The 16,550-nt window shown below is 37.7% G+C and overlaps 1 protein-coding gene across 1 annotated transcript in view; it reads left to right on the forward strand.

Moving 5' to 3' along the window:
• AKR1D1 (aldo-keto reductase family 1 member D1) overlaps positions 1 to 5,759 on the forward strand; it is a 50,649-nt gene extending 44,890 nt beyond the window's left edge. The window contains exons 8-9 of the mRNA NM_001192358.1: positions 3,317 to 3,399; positions 5,352 to 5,759. Coding sequence (NP_001179287.1) covers positions 3,317 to 3,399; positions 5,352 to 5,394 — 126 coding nt within the window. The 3' untranslated portion in view covers positions 5,395 to 5,759. The remainder of the gene's footprint in view (positions 1 to 3,316; positions 3,400 to 5,351) is intronic.
• Positions 5,760 to 16,550: the final 10,791 nt, after the last annotated feature.

The following is a 16,550-nucleotide window of genomic DNA, read 5'->3' on the forward strand; positions in this document are numbered from 1 at the left end:
CATATGGTAATGTCCACATGTAGATTCTTCTCTTGTGTTGCTGGAAGAGGGTGTTTGCTATGACCAGTGCGTTCTCTTGGCAGAACTCTATTAGCCTTTGCCCTGCTTCATTCTGTACTCCAAGGACAAATTTACCTGTTACTCCAGGTGTTTCTTGATTTCCTACTTTTGCGGTCCAGTCTCCTATAATGAAAAGGACATCTTTTTTGGGTGTTAGTTCTAGAAGATCTTGCTTCCCTGGTGGCTCAGAGGTTAAAGCGTCTGCCTGCAATGCAGGAGACTTGGGTTCATTCCCTGAGTTGGGAAGTTCCCCTGGAGAAGGAAATGGCAACCCAGTCCAGTATTCTTGCCTGGAGAATCCCATAGAGAGAGGAGCCTGGTAGGCTACAGTCCGAGGGGTCGCAAAGAGTTGGACAGGACTGAGCGACTTCATTTTCACTTTCACTTTCTAGAAGGTCTTGTAGGTCTTCATAGAACCATTCACCTTCAGCTTCTTCAGTGTTACTGGTCGGGGCATAGATTTGGGTTATCGTGATATTGAATAGTTTGCCTTGGAAATGAACAGAGATCATTCTGTCGTTTTTGAGACTGCATCCAAGTACTGCATTTTGGACTTTTTTGTTGACTATGATGGCTATTCCATTTCTTCTAAGAGATTCCTGACCAGAGTAGTTGATATAATGGTCATCCGAGTTAAATTCACCCATTCCAGTACATCTTAGTTCGCTGATTCCTAGAATGTTGATGTTCACTCTTGCCATGAATGCCAACCTCCTTTATTTCCTCTATAAGTAATCTGTAACCAGCATTATAAATTATAGATTAGAAAACATGTCACTAGAGAATGGAGTAATTAGTTTATCATGCTTCTTCCAAAGAATAACTGCTAGGTATTAATAAATGCAGCTATAGGAAAGTACCATGTAAAGTTAATCATTACCCATCAGTTGATAATTAAAATCTCAAAAGTAAGTTGTTTTTTGTCTTACTCATAAAGATAAAAATGGGACAGTATTTACCCCCTCAGATAGGGAAATAATCAGAATGCTGAAAATATGTGGGAAAACAGGCAGTTTCATATAATGCTGTCAGAAATACTAATTGATGTAAGATTTGGAGAAAGATCTTTTTCCAGCTCCATCAAATTTCAAATATATATATCTATATATATATATATATCTATATCTCCACTGACCTGACAATCTTTTCCTATAGATGCATTTGCATGTTTATGTGCATGTATACAGATGTTTATTACAGCATACTTTATCAGCTAAAAAAAAAAAACTGGAAACAATTTTCAGTAGGATCCTAAAAAACAAATTATTATTTATTTGTACAATGAAAGATTATATAGCCATTTTTATGTACTTTTCTTTTTTAAAGAACTCTATTGAGGTTAAATTGAAATGCAATGAGCTGAACATAAAGCGTAACATTGGAAAAGTTTTGACATATGTACACACCATGAAACCACCACAATCAGCGGAATAAAGATCTCTAGTATCTCCAACAGTCTCTTTAGGCCCCTTTAGAATCTATCCCTCCTGGTCCCCAAGCCCAAGCCAAGTACTGATTTGCTTTCTATCCCTAAAGACTAATTTGCATTTCTTAGAATGTCATATAAATGAATTTACATAGTATGTGTGTCTTTATATCCATTTTTAAATACTGAAGTGAAAATATAAATACCGATGTGGGAAGACATCCATATCAGATAATTATCTTCAGGGCTTTTTTGCTACCACATGAAGGAATGCAATTCAAACTTACCAAAGAAAAAAAAGATACAATTTACTGATTCTCATAACTGGAAAATTCATGGATAGATCAGACATGACTGGACACATCTATTCAAATGATTTATAAAGGGACTGAGTTCTCCCCACCCCCTTTCTCCATATGGTAGCACACACAGTCCAGGTTAATCTATTACTCATGTTTAGTAAGGACAATCACAGAGAAAGGCTTCTATCTCTATCAATCCCTGCTTGTCCCTTTATGGGTCATTGCTACCCTCATAATAATCGGTGTCCAATGAACAAGATACCTTGATTGGTCCCCTGAGCGCCATCCCTTTTCCTGTGCTAAAGGAGGTGATGTCATGTGACAGATAGCCACTCTCAGTGGGGGAAGGTGTTAAGAAGAAAGGAAGCTTGTAAGGATTTATTTTTTAAGTGATTTCTTCATGACTGTTTTATGTTATAATAAAATTCCTTATACAATATCATAAACTCTAATACTTGGATAATAAATAATCAAAGGAAAGAATGCTCTGAAAAGACCACTTGGAAATGATCCTTGGGGAAGTGATGAAGTAAATCATACACGTCTATATGATGGATGCAGTGGCTAGATAGTCAGTCTGTATATTTTGGCAGAAGAAATCACCAAGACATATTATGCGAATGAGATAAAGCTGCAGAATGATAAAAATATGATACAATTATTGCATTTTGCTCTTGGTGTGCTCAATGTTTGGAAGGAATCTGTAGGAAGGAGACTAGGACTGATGTGGTGGATATCAAGGCACTTTTGGTTTTTTTACTCCATAAATGTCAATGTACTTCTATAGTCTTTCATTTACAAAGAAGTCTTTCATTTCTTTACATATATTTATGTATTACATAATTAAAATTTATTAATGTAAATTACTAAAATAAAAGCTTTTTAGAAAGATACAAAAGTAATAGAAGATAGATTGTAAACAGATAAACCAAGCGTTAAAAATAAAAATAAGCTAAAACAAACTATTAAAATGTTCATAATGGACCATCATAAAACCAAGGTATAAAGTCTATAAGCTAAAAAGAAAATAAAACAATGAAAATGTAATTAGAATTAAAAGGTAGATGAAGAGACATTAAAAGTGATGAAAGGATTAACAGGATGAAATAAAGCAAATTAAAAGTTAAAAAAAATACATAAGCAAATTTAGAGACCAGGGAATATTTTTGTAAAAAAAAGTGTATGAAGATCACTGTCCAGAATCAAAAGCTCAGCATCTTATACCAAAGTAGTAAGAATTCCTTACTTCTAGAATTTCAGGAAATGTTCTGAATGCATATTGTTTCAGAACACCTGAAATTTATTGCAAGATGTCCCCAGCAGGATTGTCTTAAAGACCAAGGGCAAGAAGAATTCCAGCTCCCCATAGGTGGGATGGCCTCCCAGCATCTGCCTAGTTCCTTTAGGACATTTGCAGAGATGTCCATAATCTTTGAAGGGCTCTCACTGCTGGCCCCTCTCCCTGATCCCAAGCTTGACTCATCTTCTACTATTCCAAATGTCTGTTTTTTTGTTTCTGTTATTTCAGATCTTTGACTTTTCTTTCACTGAAGAAGAAATGAAGGACATTGAAGCCTTAAATAAAAACATCCGCTTTGTGGAAATGCTCATGTGAGTTCTGGGGGATCATGAATCAGTTTCTGCCCAGTGGTGCTGGGTTGTCAAGAGTCAACCAACAGGCTCTTAGAAATCAGGCCCATGTCCATAGAAGGAACAAGGGTAAAGGTCGGTGGGCAGCATGTATTGGATTAGGAACTTCGTACAAACCTGCATTTTTATTTAAAAGAAGACTTCTGGCATTTAGGACATTTCCATTGGTTACATTAAGGCATAACAGGCTAAAGACAGTGAGGAGAAATAAGTCACTGTGTTCATATGTTAATACAATGGTGGCATATTCAAACAACATATTTATTTCTTCCTTAAAAATCAAAGTGGGCACAAATTAGAGCAAAGCTGTCAGCAAGAACAATTCTTGGGAAAGAGGCATGAGAGTGTAGGAGAAACAGCACCAAGTTGGGAAACAAGAAACTTGAGTTTTAGACAAATGTTTGCCTATAAGAGTTGGAGTATTTGGTTTACCTATTGCCTGACTTTAAAGAAAGTGAAAGTGAAGTTGCTCGGTCATGCCCAACACTTTGCGACCCCATGGACTGTAGCCCACCAGGCTCCTCCATCTATGGAATTTTCCAGGTAAGAGTGCTGGAGTGGGTTGCCATTTCCTTCTCCAGGGGATCTTCCCAACCCAGGGATGGAACCCAGATCTCCTGCATTGTGGGCAGACGCTTTACCGTCTGAGCCACCAGGGAAATTGCCTGACTTCCAACAGAAAAATTCCTTCAAAGTGTAGCCAAGTTCACCTATCAACAGAAATAACCCTTTAATCTCTGAATATTACAGAGCCTTAAAAATTAAAAATGAATATAGTTCATGCATATATACATGTATATATTTGTATACACACATACCTTTTTTGCTTAATCATTATTCATTAGTATTTCCAGTTCTTAAAATCATATGGATACTAATCTTTTTACAATCTTCTCTTCAAGTGAGTATTTTTAAAATGCTAATTAAGATGGTTCATATAGTTTGGGCACTTACTTATTGGTCTCACTATTTTTCATAAGTCAGAAACTGCTGACTATGCTGATACTGAATTTCTAAATCAATTTCTGAATTAATAAAACAGCTTTCTAATGTGACTTTTCCAGGGGAAGAAATTAATTGACATCAAAAAGCACCTCCTAGCCTCAAGAACAAAAAAGTAAACACAAACATGTAACTAACAAACATTTATAGGTTAACTAACAGATCTCAAAGATAAACTATTTCTATGTAATAAATATCTAAATTAAAAAGAGATAGTAAGAGAAGCAAATCCACCAATGTGCTGCTATTTTTACAGTTGGTTGGTGACATTAATTGGTTTGACATTTGACATTTTTAATACCTAGTTCTAACAACACTGTGAAAATAACTCATTGCACCAGGAAATAACTAGAAAAATCAGCAAGGAGAAACAAAGATTGATTTTAAAAATATATCATTTAGAAATGCTGGGCCACTGTTCTATTTTTCATCTGGGTGAGCTTTGAGAGCCTTTTTGGTTTTGTTTAATATTTTATTGACAATTTAAAGCACATAATACTTACAGAGAACTAAATCTTAGGTGTTTCAGGACAGGCGCACACACTGCAGTCCTTTTATAGACTGTTTCACCATTATTCTTGCCTGAAGAATCTCATGGACAGAGGAGCCTGGTGGGCTACAGTCCAAAGAGATGCAAAGATTTGGACATGACTGAGCACACATGCACACACAGCCTTCCTCTACCCACCCCCTACTCCACACACACACCTACACCAGAGTGCTATCTGGGGCTTCAGTAAAAGGCACTGGCTTGAGAGGAACCATGGGCAGAAGCTGGGCACAAAATATAAATGTAATGAGTAAGAGAAAAGAGGGAGTGGTTGGCGAAATTATCAAAAGATGCTAGTAATACACACAGATGTGCAACTTTAGAAGTGAACTTTTTCCCTTTGGGGGAATTGTTTTGGCAGGTGGTGTGACCATCCCGAATACCCATTCCATGATGAATACTGACTTCAGAGAACTCCACAGCAGATATTTTCCCTTCTACGTGTGCTAGGACTTTGGGTTGGTGGTTGCTCCAGCCGTGGAAATGGCTTACTATCCTCAGATCAAGTGGTGATAGAGATATTTAACTTGTGTGTAGTGTTAGCGACTTTGATTTAACTATGTGGGGCTGGGAGGAGGTTTAAATCTATTGAAATAACTGTTGGAAATTATCAGCTAATGTTTTATTAAATCAATGTCTTCTGGGTTTCAGACAGAAAAACATTAGGCTTTAGAGAAGACTTCAGAAGTAACATATGAGGATAATAACTCATGAATTTGGATACTGTTGTCGTGGATAGTCTGAGTTCTTCAGCTGTTAACAGGGCAAGAAGAGGATAGAGAGCTAGACCATGCCAGTGTGCTGGCAGTGGGCTTGATGATTTGAGCCACTGACTGTAATATAGACACAGTCAAGTTAAGATCCACACATGCACTATTAACAAGGACGTGCTTCACCTTATCTTGAGTAGGGAGAGAGGGCTAAGTATAGTAAAATCTTTAAAAAAAGAGAGAGAGAGCTAATTTAACACCAGAGCAGTTAACAAAGCCATACTGATTTGGTTGTTGTCTGTTTCCATCCAGTGTGTTTGTGTAGCTTTTATCCAGCTTGAGAGATGGATAATTGGTGGTTCTCTCTTGCATGCTTTAAAGGACCTGAGCTTCAACAAGCTAGTGATTTATGATACAACTGCCTATCACTCTTGCCCCCATTCATTATACAACCGCCATTATGCAAAGTGACTTGAGACAACCAATAGAAATAAAACTCTGTTTTATAAAGTAGTCCACAGACTATTATTTCAAAATAAGACATATAAAAAGAAAGTGTTAGGAAATGTATTGAAAGAAGAGGCTTTGTAAATTCATTAAACTTAAGACTTTGAAAGTTATTGGGATAACTGAATTTTGAGAAAGTAGCAAGTTCAAAAGAATACTGATAATTTTATTGTATGTAATTTTTTAAGTGAATAAAAAGATTATTAGAATTCCATAGTAGAGATGTACCTATTTTCAATCCACCCAGAGGAATCTATTTTATTCATATTAAGTCATTCTCACAGGGCAAAAGAGCTCTTTAAAACTTCAAGACAAACTTATGTTTGTCCAAGACCAATTGCTTATAGGTAATCTTCTATGACCTGAAGACATACATTTCTGAGGAATTATCACTTTAAAAAATTGATCTTTACTTATGGTTTCCACTAATTCTAAAATTAATACTTACAATGCTGTTCTGTGGGAAATAGCTTGTTCATAAGAAATAATAAAAATGATGATTTATTCTAGGACATGAATCTCTATTTTGTTGCTTGAGGTGGGTGGGGAGAATCATTTGAATTCATTTAAATTAAAGGCCTTTGACTGAATTCCTACTATACATTTAGCACTGGGAAGATAGGGAAGAAAAGGGAATACTATAAGGAAAGAACAGAAACTCAATTCCTGATCCCTATTGTCAAAATTCTTCAAAATACTTTAGGGGACTGGTGTGGAAGAAGAACCACACCTATCACACCACTTTTAAAAGATAGGCACTGGAAAAGAGCCCCATTATTTGTCTGGGGAAATGTATTGGGTTGTCCAAAAATTTCATTAATATTTTCCCATAACATCTAATGGAAATATCCAAATGAACTTTTTGGACAACCCAATGTTTCTAGATTGAAAGAGGGAATACCCTGTTAGTCTAAATAGAAATAGAGGAAAAAAGAGTTGGAGACAGAAAAGAGATCAGGAAAGAGTGATGGTCTACATGAGTTTCTGCATGTCATTTCTCCATTCACTTGACTCCTTCCCATCTATTTTGGAATAAATTGTATCCCCCCAGAATTTATATGAAGTCCTAGCCTTCAGTACCACAGAATGTGACCTTATTTGGAAATAGGATCATTACATACGTGATTAGGTAAGATGAGGTGATACTGGAGTAGGGAAGTCCCTAATCCAATATGACTGGTGTCCCATAAAAAGGGGAAATTTGGAAACAGACAGCACACAGGGATAGCACCATCTACAGATAGAGGCAGGGATCAGGGTGATGTTTTTACAAAGATTTCCAGCAAACCACCAGAAGCTAGGTGAGAGGCTTGGGCCAGATTCTCCCTCAGAGCCCTCAGAAGGAACCAGCTCTGCCAACACCTTGATCTTGAAGGTGAAGTTCTGGCCTCTAGAACTGTGAGACAATAAATTTCTATTAGATGTCTCTGGTTTGTGGCACTTTGTTCAAGCAGCCATAGCAAACAAATATACCATCTCTCTATCAAGTTTTCCAACCTCTCAAGCTGACAGCAGCAATAAAAATGGCCTTAGTCAATGCTTAACTGAGCTCAAATATTGATGACCAATGCTTTTTACCTTCTTGGGGACCTTTGCAACCCCAGAGATGTTTGTTAATCCAAATCAATCTCTGTGCTAATCAGAGATCTCTAATGGAATATGGAGTAAGATAAATCAATAGTTACATAACCTGACTGGAAAAGGAGAGGAGGCCAAGACCATGTCCACTGATCCATAAAAACACATGGACGGGAACAGCAAGGACACTCTGCCCCGGCCTGCTAAAAGTTTTTTGTTTGCCCATGACTAACTGTTCTCCCTGGAGGACCTCCCCCAGGCACTGTCTTCCATAGATAATGATACAGAGGTTAGTGGAAAAACACACGAGTGGCACATAGGCACCTACCCCATGTGCCTATGGGGTAGGTGCCTATAGGCAGGCTTCAGCACTGTGACGAATTGCACAATTCATGACCACAGTTGTGGAAATTCAAAGGTTGAGCTACATTATATTTCCCAGATTCCAAATTTCCCTGAAACTCCCTTAAAATTTTCAGCTTTCATTGGGTACTTCAATTTCTGACCATTGCAGACTAGTAACTAAATCACGGTACCTTGTAGATCTCTGGTCTTGAATGTGAACCCTTCCTGAATCTGAGCTGTACCCATCATGTTTCTACTTCCAGATACCAAATCCCCAAGTTTGCACGTCTCTTGAAGGGGTAGGGGGGGCGGAGGAGTAATTGATAATCACAATCTCTTCTGGACATGGGCATTTTAGCTGGTTTGAGAGCTGAGATGCAGAATATGGTAGAAGGGAATAGACATGGTCTTGACAAAAGTACATGAACTTTGTAGAGCCTCCATTAAATCTGGCTATTGGTAAATTTTTCTACAAATACTATGTGGCATCCTTAGGAGCATGAGGGCACCTTTAATCCTGTCTTGGGGGTTGTCAGGAAGAGATAAAATTGCCAAAGGAATTGGAGCTGGGTAATCCTCACTTTAAGTCCTGCTGAGGTTGGTCGCATGTTGGTCAGAGAGGAGCAACTAGTGGAAATGACTGAACATATGCTTTTAAACTGTGTTGCTATTTGATATGTACTGTCATCTCACACTCTAGTAAAGTAATGCTCAAAATTCTCCAAGCCAGGCTTCAGCAATACATGAACCATGAACTTCCGATGTTCAAGCTGGTTTTAGAAAAAGAGGAACCAGAGATCAAATTGCCAACATCCGCTGGATCATCAAAAAAGCAAGAGAGTTCCAGAAAAATATCTATTTCTGCTTTATTGACTATGCCAAAGCCTTTGTGTGGATCACAATAAACTGTGGAAAATTCTGAAAGAGATAGGAATACCAGACCACCTGACCTGCCTCTTGAGAAACCTGTATGCAGGTCAGGAAGCAACAGTTAGAACTGGACATGGAACAACAGACTGGTTCTAAATCGGAAAAGGAGTCCATCAAGGCTGTATATTGTCACTCTGCTTATTTAACTTATGTGCAGAGTACATCATGAGAAACGCTGGGCTGGAAGAAACACAAGCTGGAATCAAGATTGCCAGGAGAAATATCAATAACCTCAGATATGCAGATAACACCACCCTTATGGCAGAAAGTGAAGAGGAACAAAAAGCCTCTTGATGAAAGTGAAAGAGGAGAGAGAAAAAGTTGGCTTAAAGCTCAATGTTCAGAAAACTAAGATCATGGCATCCGGTCCCATCACTTCATGAGAAACAGATGGGGAAACAATGGAAACAGTGGCAGACTTTATTTTTCTGGGCTCCAAAATCACTGCAGATGGGGATTGCAGCCATGAAATTAAAAGATGCTTACTCCTTGGAAGGAAAGTTAGGACCAACCTAGATAGTATATTGAAAAGCAGAGATATTACTTTGCCAACAAAGGTCAGTCTAGTCAAGGCTATGGTTTTTCCAGTGGTCATGTATGGATGTGCGAGTTGGACTGTAAGAAAGCTGAGCGCCAAAGAATTGATGCTTTTGAATTATGGTGTTGGAGAAGACTCTTGAGAGTCCCTTGGACTGCAAGGAGATCCAACCAGTCCATCCTAAAGGAGATCAGTCCTAGGTGTTCATTGGAAGGACTGATGCTGAAGCTGAATCTCCAATATTTTGGCCACCTCATGTGAAGAGTTGACTCATTGGAAAAGACCCTGATGCTAGGAGGGATTGGGGGCAGGAGGAGAAGGGGACGACAGAGGATGAGATGCCTGGATGGCATCACCGACTCGATGGACATGAGTTTGAGTGAACTCCGGGAGTTGATGATGGACAGGGAGGCCTGGCGTGCTGTGTTTTATAGGTCTCAAAGAGTTGGACATGACTGAGTGACTGAACTGAACTGAACTACACTGATTGAGCATTTTTGTATTGAAATTTATGTATAAGACTATTATATAGTTTTATTTGTGTATACTGTTTAGTTTCTTTTTAAATTAGTATTTAACTAACTTTTTAAAATTAGTTTCTTTTTAATTTAGTTCAGTTCAGTCACTCAGTCATGTCCGACTCTTTGTAACCCTGTGAACCACAGCATGCCAGGCCTCCCTGTCCATCATCAACTCCCAGAGTCCACCCAAACTCATGTCCATCGAGTCGGTGATGCCATCCAACCATCTCATCCTTTATTGTCCCCTTCTCCTCCTGTCCTCAATCTTTCCCAGAATCAGGGTCTTTTCAAATAAGTCAACTCTTCGCATCAGGTGGCCAAAGGATTGGAGTTTCAGCTTCAACATCAGTCCTTCCAATGAACACCCAGGACTGATCTCCTTTAGGATGGACTGGTTGGATCTCCTTGCAGTCCAAGGGACTCTCAAGAGTCTTCTCCAACACCATAGTTCAAAAGCATCAATTCTTCGGTGCTCAGCTTTCTTTTTAATTAGTGCAATTATCAGATTGTGCTCTTTTCATTGTCAAAAAGAGAGCAGAATTTTCTTTCATGTACCCCACTCTAGAACAAATTAAATTTAAATTGTTTGTTTCTTAAAATATAGGTAAAATTCACTTGAGAACTGCATCTCTGTCAATAGGGAACCTGTACATTTTCTGTATCATCTCAAATCAATTTTGAAAATTTATCTTCTAAAATTTTTCAATGCCATATATTTGGCAAATGGAGATATATTTGTTCATTTAATCAACAAGTTATTTTGTGTGCCACTCTGGCAGACTCTGTCCTAGGCAGTTGGGATATTTCAATAAACAAAAGTCCCTAAGAGATCTGCATAGCAAGATGGCAGAGTAGAAGGATTTGTGCTCTCCTGTTCTTATGAGAACCCTGGAATCATGATTAACTGCTGAACAACCATTGACAAAGAAACACTGGAACCTACCAAAAAAGATACTCTACATCCAAGGACAAAGGGGAAGCCATGACCAGATGGTAGGAGGGGCACAACTGTGATAGAATCAGCTGCAGAATACACTTTCTTTCCAAGTACACACAGAGCATTCTCCAGGCCAGATCACATCTTGGGTCATAAATTAAGCCTTGGTGAATTTAAGAAAACTGAAATCATATCAAGCATCCTTTCTGACCACAATACTATGAGATTAGAAATAAACTATAAGAAACGATAAAAAAAAACCACAAACACACAAAGGCTAAACAATATGCTACTAAACAACCAATGGATCACTGAAGAAATCAAAGAGGAAATTTAAAAAAAACACCTAGAGACAAATGAAAGCATAATGTTCCAAAACTTATGGGATGCACAAAAGCAGTCCTAAGAGGGAAGTTTATAGCAATACAATCTTACCCAAAGAAATGAGAAAAGTCTCAAATAAATAACCTAACCTCACATCTAAAACAACTAGAGAAAGAAGAACAAACAAAACCTAAACTTAGCAAAAGGAAAGAAATCATAAGATCAGAGCAGAAATAAATGAAATAGAGACAAATAAAACAATAGCAAAGATCAATGATACTAAAACCCGGTTCTTTGAAAAGATAAACAAAATTGATAAAGCTTTAGCCAGGCTCATCAAGAAAAAAAAAGGAGAGGACTCAAATCAATAAAATTAGAAATGGAAAAGCTATAACTGACACCACAGAAACACAAAGGATCGTATGAGACCACTGTATGTCAATATAAACCACTGTATGTCAATAAAATGGACAACCTGGAAGAAATGGTCAAATTCTTGGAAAGTTACAATCTCCCAAGACTGATCCAGGAATAAATAGAAAATATGAACAGACCAATCACAAGCACTGAAATTGAAACTGATTTTAAAACTCTAGACAAACAGATGCCCAGGATCTGATAGCTTCACAGGTAAATTCTATCAAACATTTAGAAAAGAGCTAACATCTACTCTTCCAAAACTGCTCCAAAAAATTTCAGAGGAAGAAAAACTCCCAAACTCATTCTGTGAGGCCACCATCGCCCTGATACCAAAACCAGACCACAAAAAAAGGTATCACACAAAAAAAAAATAATAAATAACAGTCCAATATCATGATGACATAGATGCAAAAATCCTCAACAAAATATTAGCAATCTGAATCCAACAATACATTAAAAAGATCATACACCATGATCAAGTGGGTTTATCCAGGGGATGCAAGGATTTTTCAATATCCACAAACCAATCAGTGTGATACATCATATCAACAAACAATAACTGAAGAATAAAAACCATATGATTATCACAATAGATTCAAACAAAATTCAACACCCATTTATGATTAAAAAAAGGACTCTCCAGAAAGTGGGGATAGAGGAATCTATCTCAACATAATAGAGGCCATATACAGCAAACCTACAGCTAACATCATACTCAATGGTGAAAAGCTAAAAGCATTTCTGCTAAGATTAGGAACAAGATAAGGATATCCACTCTTGCCACTTTTATTCAACATAGTTTTGGAATTCTTAGCGATGACAATTAGAGAAGAGAAAGAAAGAAAAGGAATCCAAATTGGAAAAGAAGTTAAGCTATCATTGTTTGCAGATGACATGATACTATACAAAGAAAATCCTTAAGATACTTCAAGAAAACTACTAGAGCTCATCAATGAATTTGGTAAAGTTGTGGGTTATGAAATTAATACACAGAAATCTGCTGCATTTCTATACATTAACAATGAAAGATCAGAAATAGAAATTCAAAAAGCAATTACATTTACCATTGCATCAAAAAGAATAAAATGCCTAGGAATAAACCTACCTAAGGACACAAAAGATCTGTACTCCAAAAACTGTAAGATGCTGATGAAAGAAATTGAAGACAACACAAACAGATAAAGAGATATACCATGTTTGTGGGTTGAAGGAACAATATTGTCAAAATGACTGTATTACCCAAGACCATCTACAGATTCAGTGTAATCTCTATCAAATTACCAATGGCATTTTTCTCAAAACTAGAACAAAAAAATCTTTAACTCTGTATGGAGACACAAGAGACCCAAAATAGTCAAAACAATCTTGAGAAAGAGAAACAGAGCTGGAGGAGTCAGGCTCCTTGACTTCAGATTATACTACAAAGGTATAGTCATCAAAATAGTATAGTACCAGCACAAAAATAGAAATATAGATCATAGGGACAGGATAGAAAGTCCAGAAATAAACCCACACACTTACGGTCAATTAATCTCTGATGAAGCAGGCAAAATTATACAAAGGAGGAAAGACAGTCTCCTTAATAAATGGTACTGGGACTACTGGACAGCTACATGTGAAAAAAAAAAAAAAAAGAAGATTCTTTAATACCATACACAAAAATAAACTCAAAATGGACTAAAGACTTAAATATGAGGCTGAACACTACAAAATCATAGAGGAGAATATAGGCAGAATACTCTGATATAAATCCCAACAAAATCTTTTTTGATCCATCTCTCAAAGTAATGGACATAAAAACAAAAATAAACAAATGGGACCTGATTAAACTCAAAAGTTCTTGAACAGCAAAAGAAAACTATTAAAAAAATGATAAGACAATCCACAGAATGGGAGAAAATATTTGCAAATGATATGACCAACAAATGATTTGTCTCCAAAATTTATAAACTGCTCATGTGGATTATTATCATCAAAACAACCTAATCAAAAAATGAGTGGAAGACCTAAATAGATACACAGAAGGCCAAAAAGCACATGAAAAGATGTTCAACATCATTAATTATTAGAGAAATGTAAATCAAAACTACAATGAGATATCACCTCATACCAGTCAAAATGATCATCAAAAAATCCACAAACAAACTCTGGAGAGGGTGTGGAGAAAAGGGAACCCTCCTACATTGTTGGTGAGAATGTAAATTGGTACAGCCATAATTGGGAACAGTATGGAGCCTCTAATGAAAATGAGTTAATGCAGAAAACAGAAGTTATAAATTATTTCTTCAGTATGAATCAAGAGAAAATTGCTCTGATAAATAACAGACCACCATTGAAAGATAGAAGTAATCCAAAAGATTAAATTAAGCTGGTAATCTACTCTCCTTCTTGTCCTAAGTTTCTTGAAATAGCTAGGCAGAGAACCAATTAAATAGAGCACATCTAAAGCACCTCTAAAATAAAGAAAGGGTGCCATCACTGAACCTCAAATCCTTAAGATTAGAAAGTTGAGGTTATTGGATTGACAAAGAAGTTAGAGTAGATAACTGTAGCTGGATGTACTTGCAGGAATCAAGTGCTTCAAAGACAACAGCAATTTTAGATGTGCTTCAAATTTAGAGTAAAACAGAAATAATAGAAGTTCCCATGACTTCACACCTGACAGGGCTCTCCCGTCCTTACAAACAATGCTGAGAGACTCCCAATAGCCTTGTTTGCTCCTTGGGCAGAAACCTACTTCTTTTTATCAAAGTGAATACTATGCCAGTAGAGAGCAGGTATCACAACATAGAGACTGGAGAAACAGATCACAGCCTGAAAAACTTCAAAAAATCACACAAAAGGTAGGATTAAAAAAAGAAAAGAACAAAGCCGATTTTGGCATTTACTTTCAGGATAAAGCTCTGAAATGGGGGATGGGGAGAAGAAGTGATAATAGAGGGAGGATTAAAGGCTACCCTAGGCTACATGAGAACCAGTGTATTATAACTGAAGCAGAACAGATCTTGGACCTCAAAAATATTCCACTTTGGCATAAGAATTATTTTGTGCTGAAAGCAACTGATAAACAATAGACTTAAGAAAAACTTCCTGTCCTCCTCCTATTTGCCTAAAAAGAGGACATAAGCTTACAAAGGTGTCCCTCCACCCTCTCTACCAGAAAGAATGAAAGTTAATCGCTAGGGAAAACTTTAGATCTTTATCAATCCGAATATGGCACCAGAGGGCTTCCTGGGTTGCTCAGATGGTAAAGAATTTGCCTGCAATGTAGGAGACCTGGGTTCAATCCCTGGGTCTAGAAGATCTCCTGGGATAGGAAATGGCAACCCACTCTAGTACTCTTGCCTGGAAAATCCCATGGACAAGGGCTGGAGGGCTACAGACATGGAGTCACAAAGAGTTGGACATGACTGACTAACGCATGGCACCAGAGGAATTTACACAACAAACTTTGCTAACCAGACTTTATTTTCTGTTAGTCTCCCATATATTTATCTTCCCACAATTTGCTGTCCCTAGAGACTCAAAATCCTTTTGTCTTGACAGTTCTCTAATGTATTATTCCTTGGTTAGGAAACTATGTAAGGGGACTTCTCTGGTAGTCCAGTGGTTAAGGACACCTTGCAAAGCAGGGGACATGGATTCAATCCCTGGCCAGGCAATTAAGCCCACTTGCCACAACTACTGAGCCCATGGATGCTGCAACTAGAGTCCATGTGCTTCGATGAAGATACCTCCTACAACAATAAGAGCTAATGCAGTGAAATTAATTAATTAATTTTTTTTAAATGAACAGGAAAAAACAAATCAAACTCTGGGAGATAGTGAAGGACGGGGAGGCCTGGTGTGCTGCAGTCCATGGGGTTGCAAAGAGTTGGATACAACTGAGCGATTGAACAACAAGGGGGAAAAAAAGAGGTTACGTAAGACCAAATTCTAACTAAGCCTTTGAGTTACTCGTCTCCCTTGTGTAACATGCATAAATACACATGTTTGTAAACTTGTTTGTTTTTCTCTTGTTAATCTGTCTTCTTGTCAGTCCAATCTACAGGACTCCAGCTGGAGAACCTAAGATGGGTAGAGGAAGAAATCTGTCCTTGCCTATAAGACTATTGAACTGTGGTGTTAGAGAAGACTCTTGAAAGTCCCATGGACTGTGAGGAGATCAAACTAGTCTGTCCTAAATGAAATCAACCCTGAATATTCATTGGAAGGACTGATACTGAAGTTGAAGCTTCAATCCTTTGGTCACCTGATGCAAAGAGCCAACTCATTGGAAAAGACACTGATGCTCAGAAAGATTGAAGACAGGGGGGAAAGGGGACGACAGAGGACAAGATGGTTGGATGGCATCATTGACTCAATGGACATGAGTTTGAGCAAACTTCAGGAGATGGTCAAGGACAGGGAAGCCTAGCTTTCTGCAGTCAATGGGGTCACAAAGAGTCGGACACAACTGAGCAGCAACTGAACAACAACAATAAGACTATGTCAGGTAGTAGTTGGTAGTATCCTTTTAATAAGGGAGGCAAAGAAGCCAAAGGCAAGAACAGACCAGTTGTCTCCTCTTGCCAACTCAACCTGCCTTCTAGGCAAGAAGCCTCTGACAGAGAAGTTAAACACCAAGGTGAACTATGAAAAGTTGAAAAATAAGAGCAGAACATAGTTTACATCAGCAAAGAAGACAGCCACAGGGCTTTGCCTAAAATGACCTTGAGCAATCAGTAGTCCAGGAGGAAGAACCAGATAA

The sequence above is a fragment of the Bos taurus genome, chromosome 4 (assembly GCF_002263795.3).
Source record: "Bos taurus isolate L1 Dominette 01449 registration number 42190680 breed Hereford chromosome 4, ARS-UCD2.0, whole genome shotgun sequence".
Lineage (NCBI taxonomy): Eukaryota > Metazoa > Chordata > Mammalia > Artiodactyla > Bovidae > Bos > Bos taurus.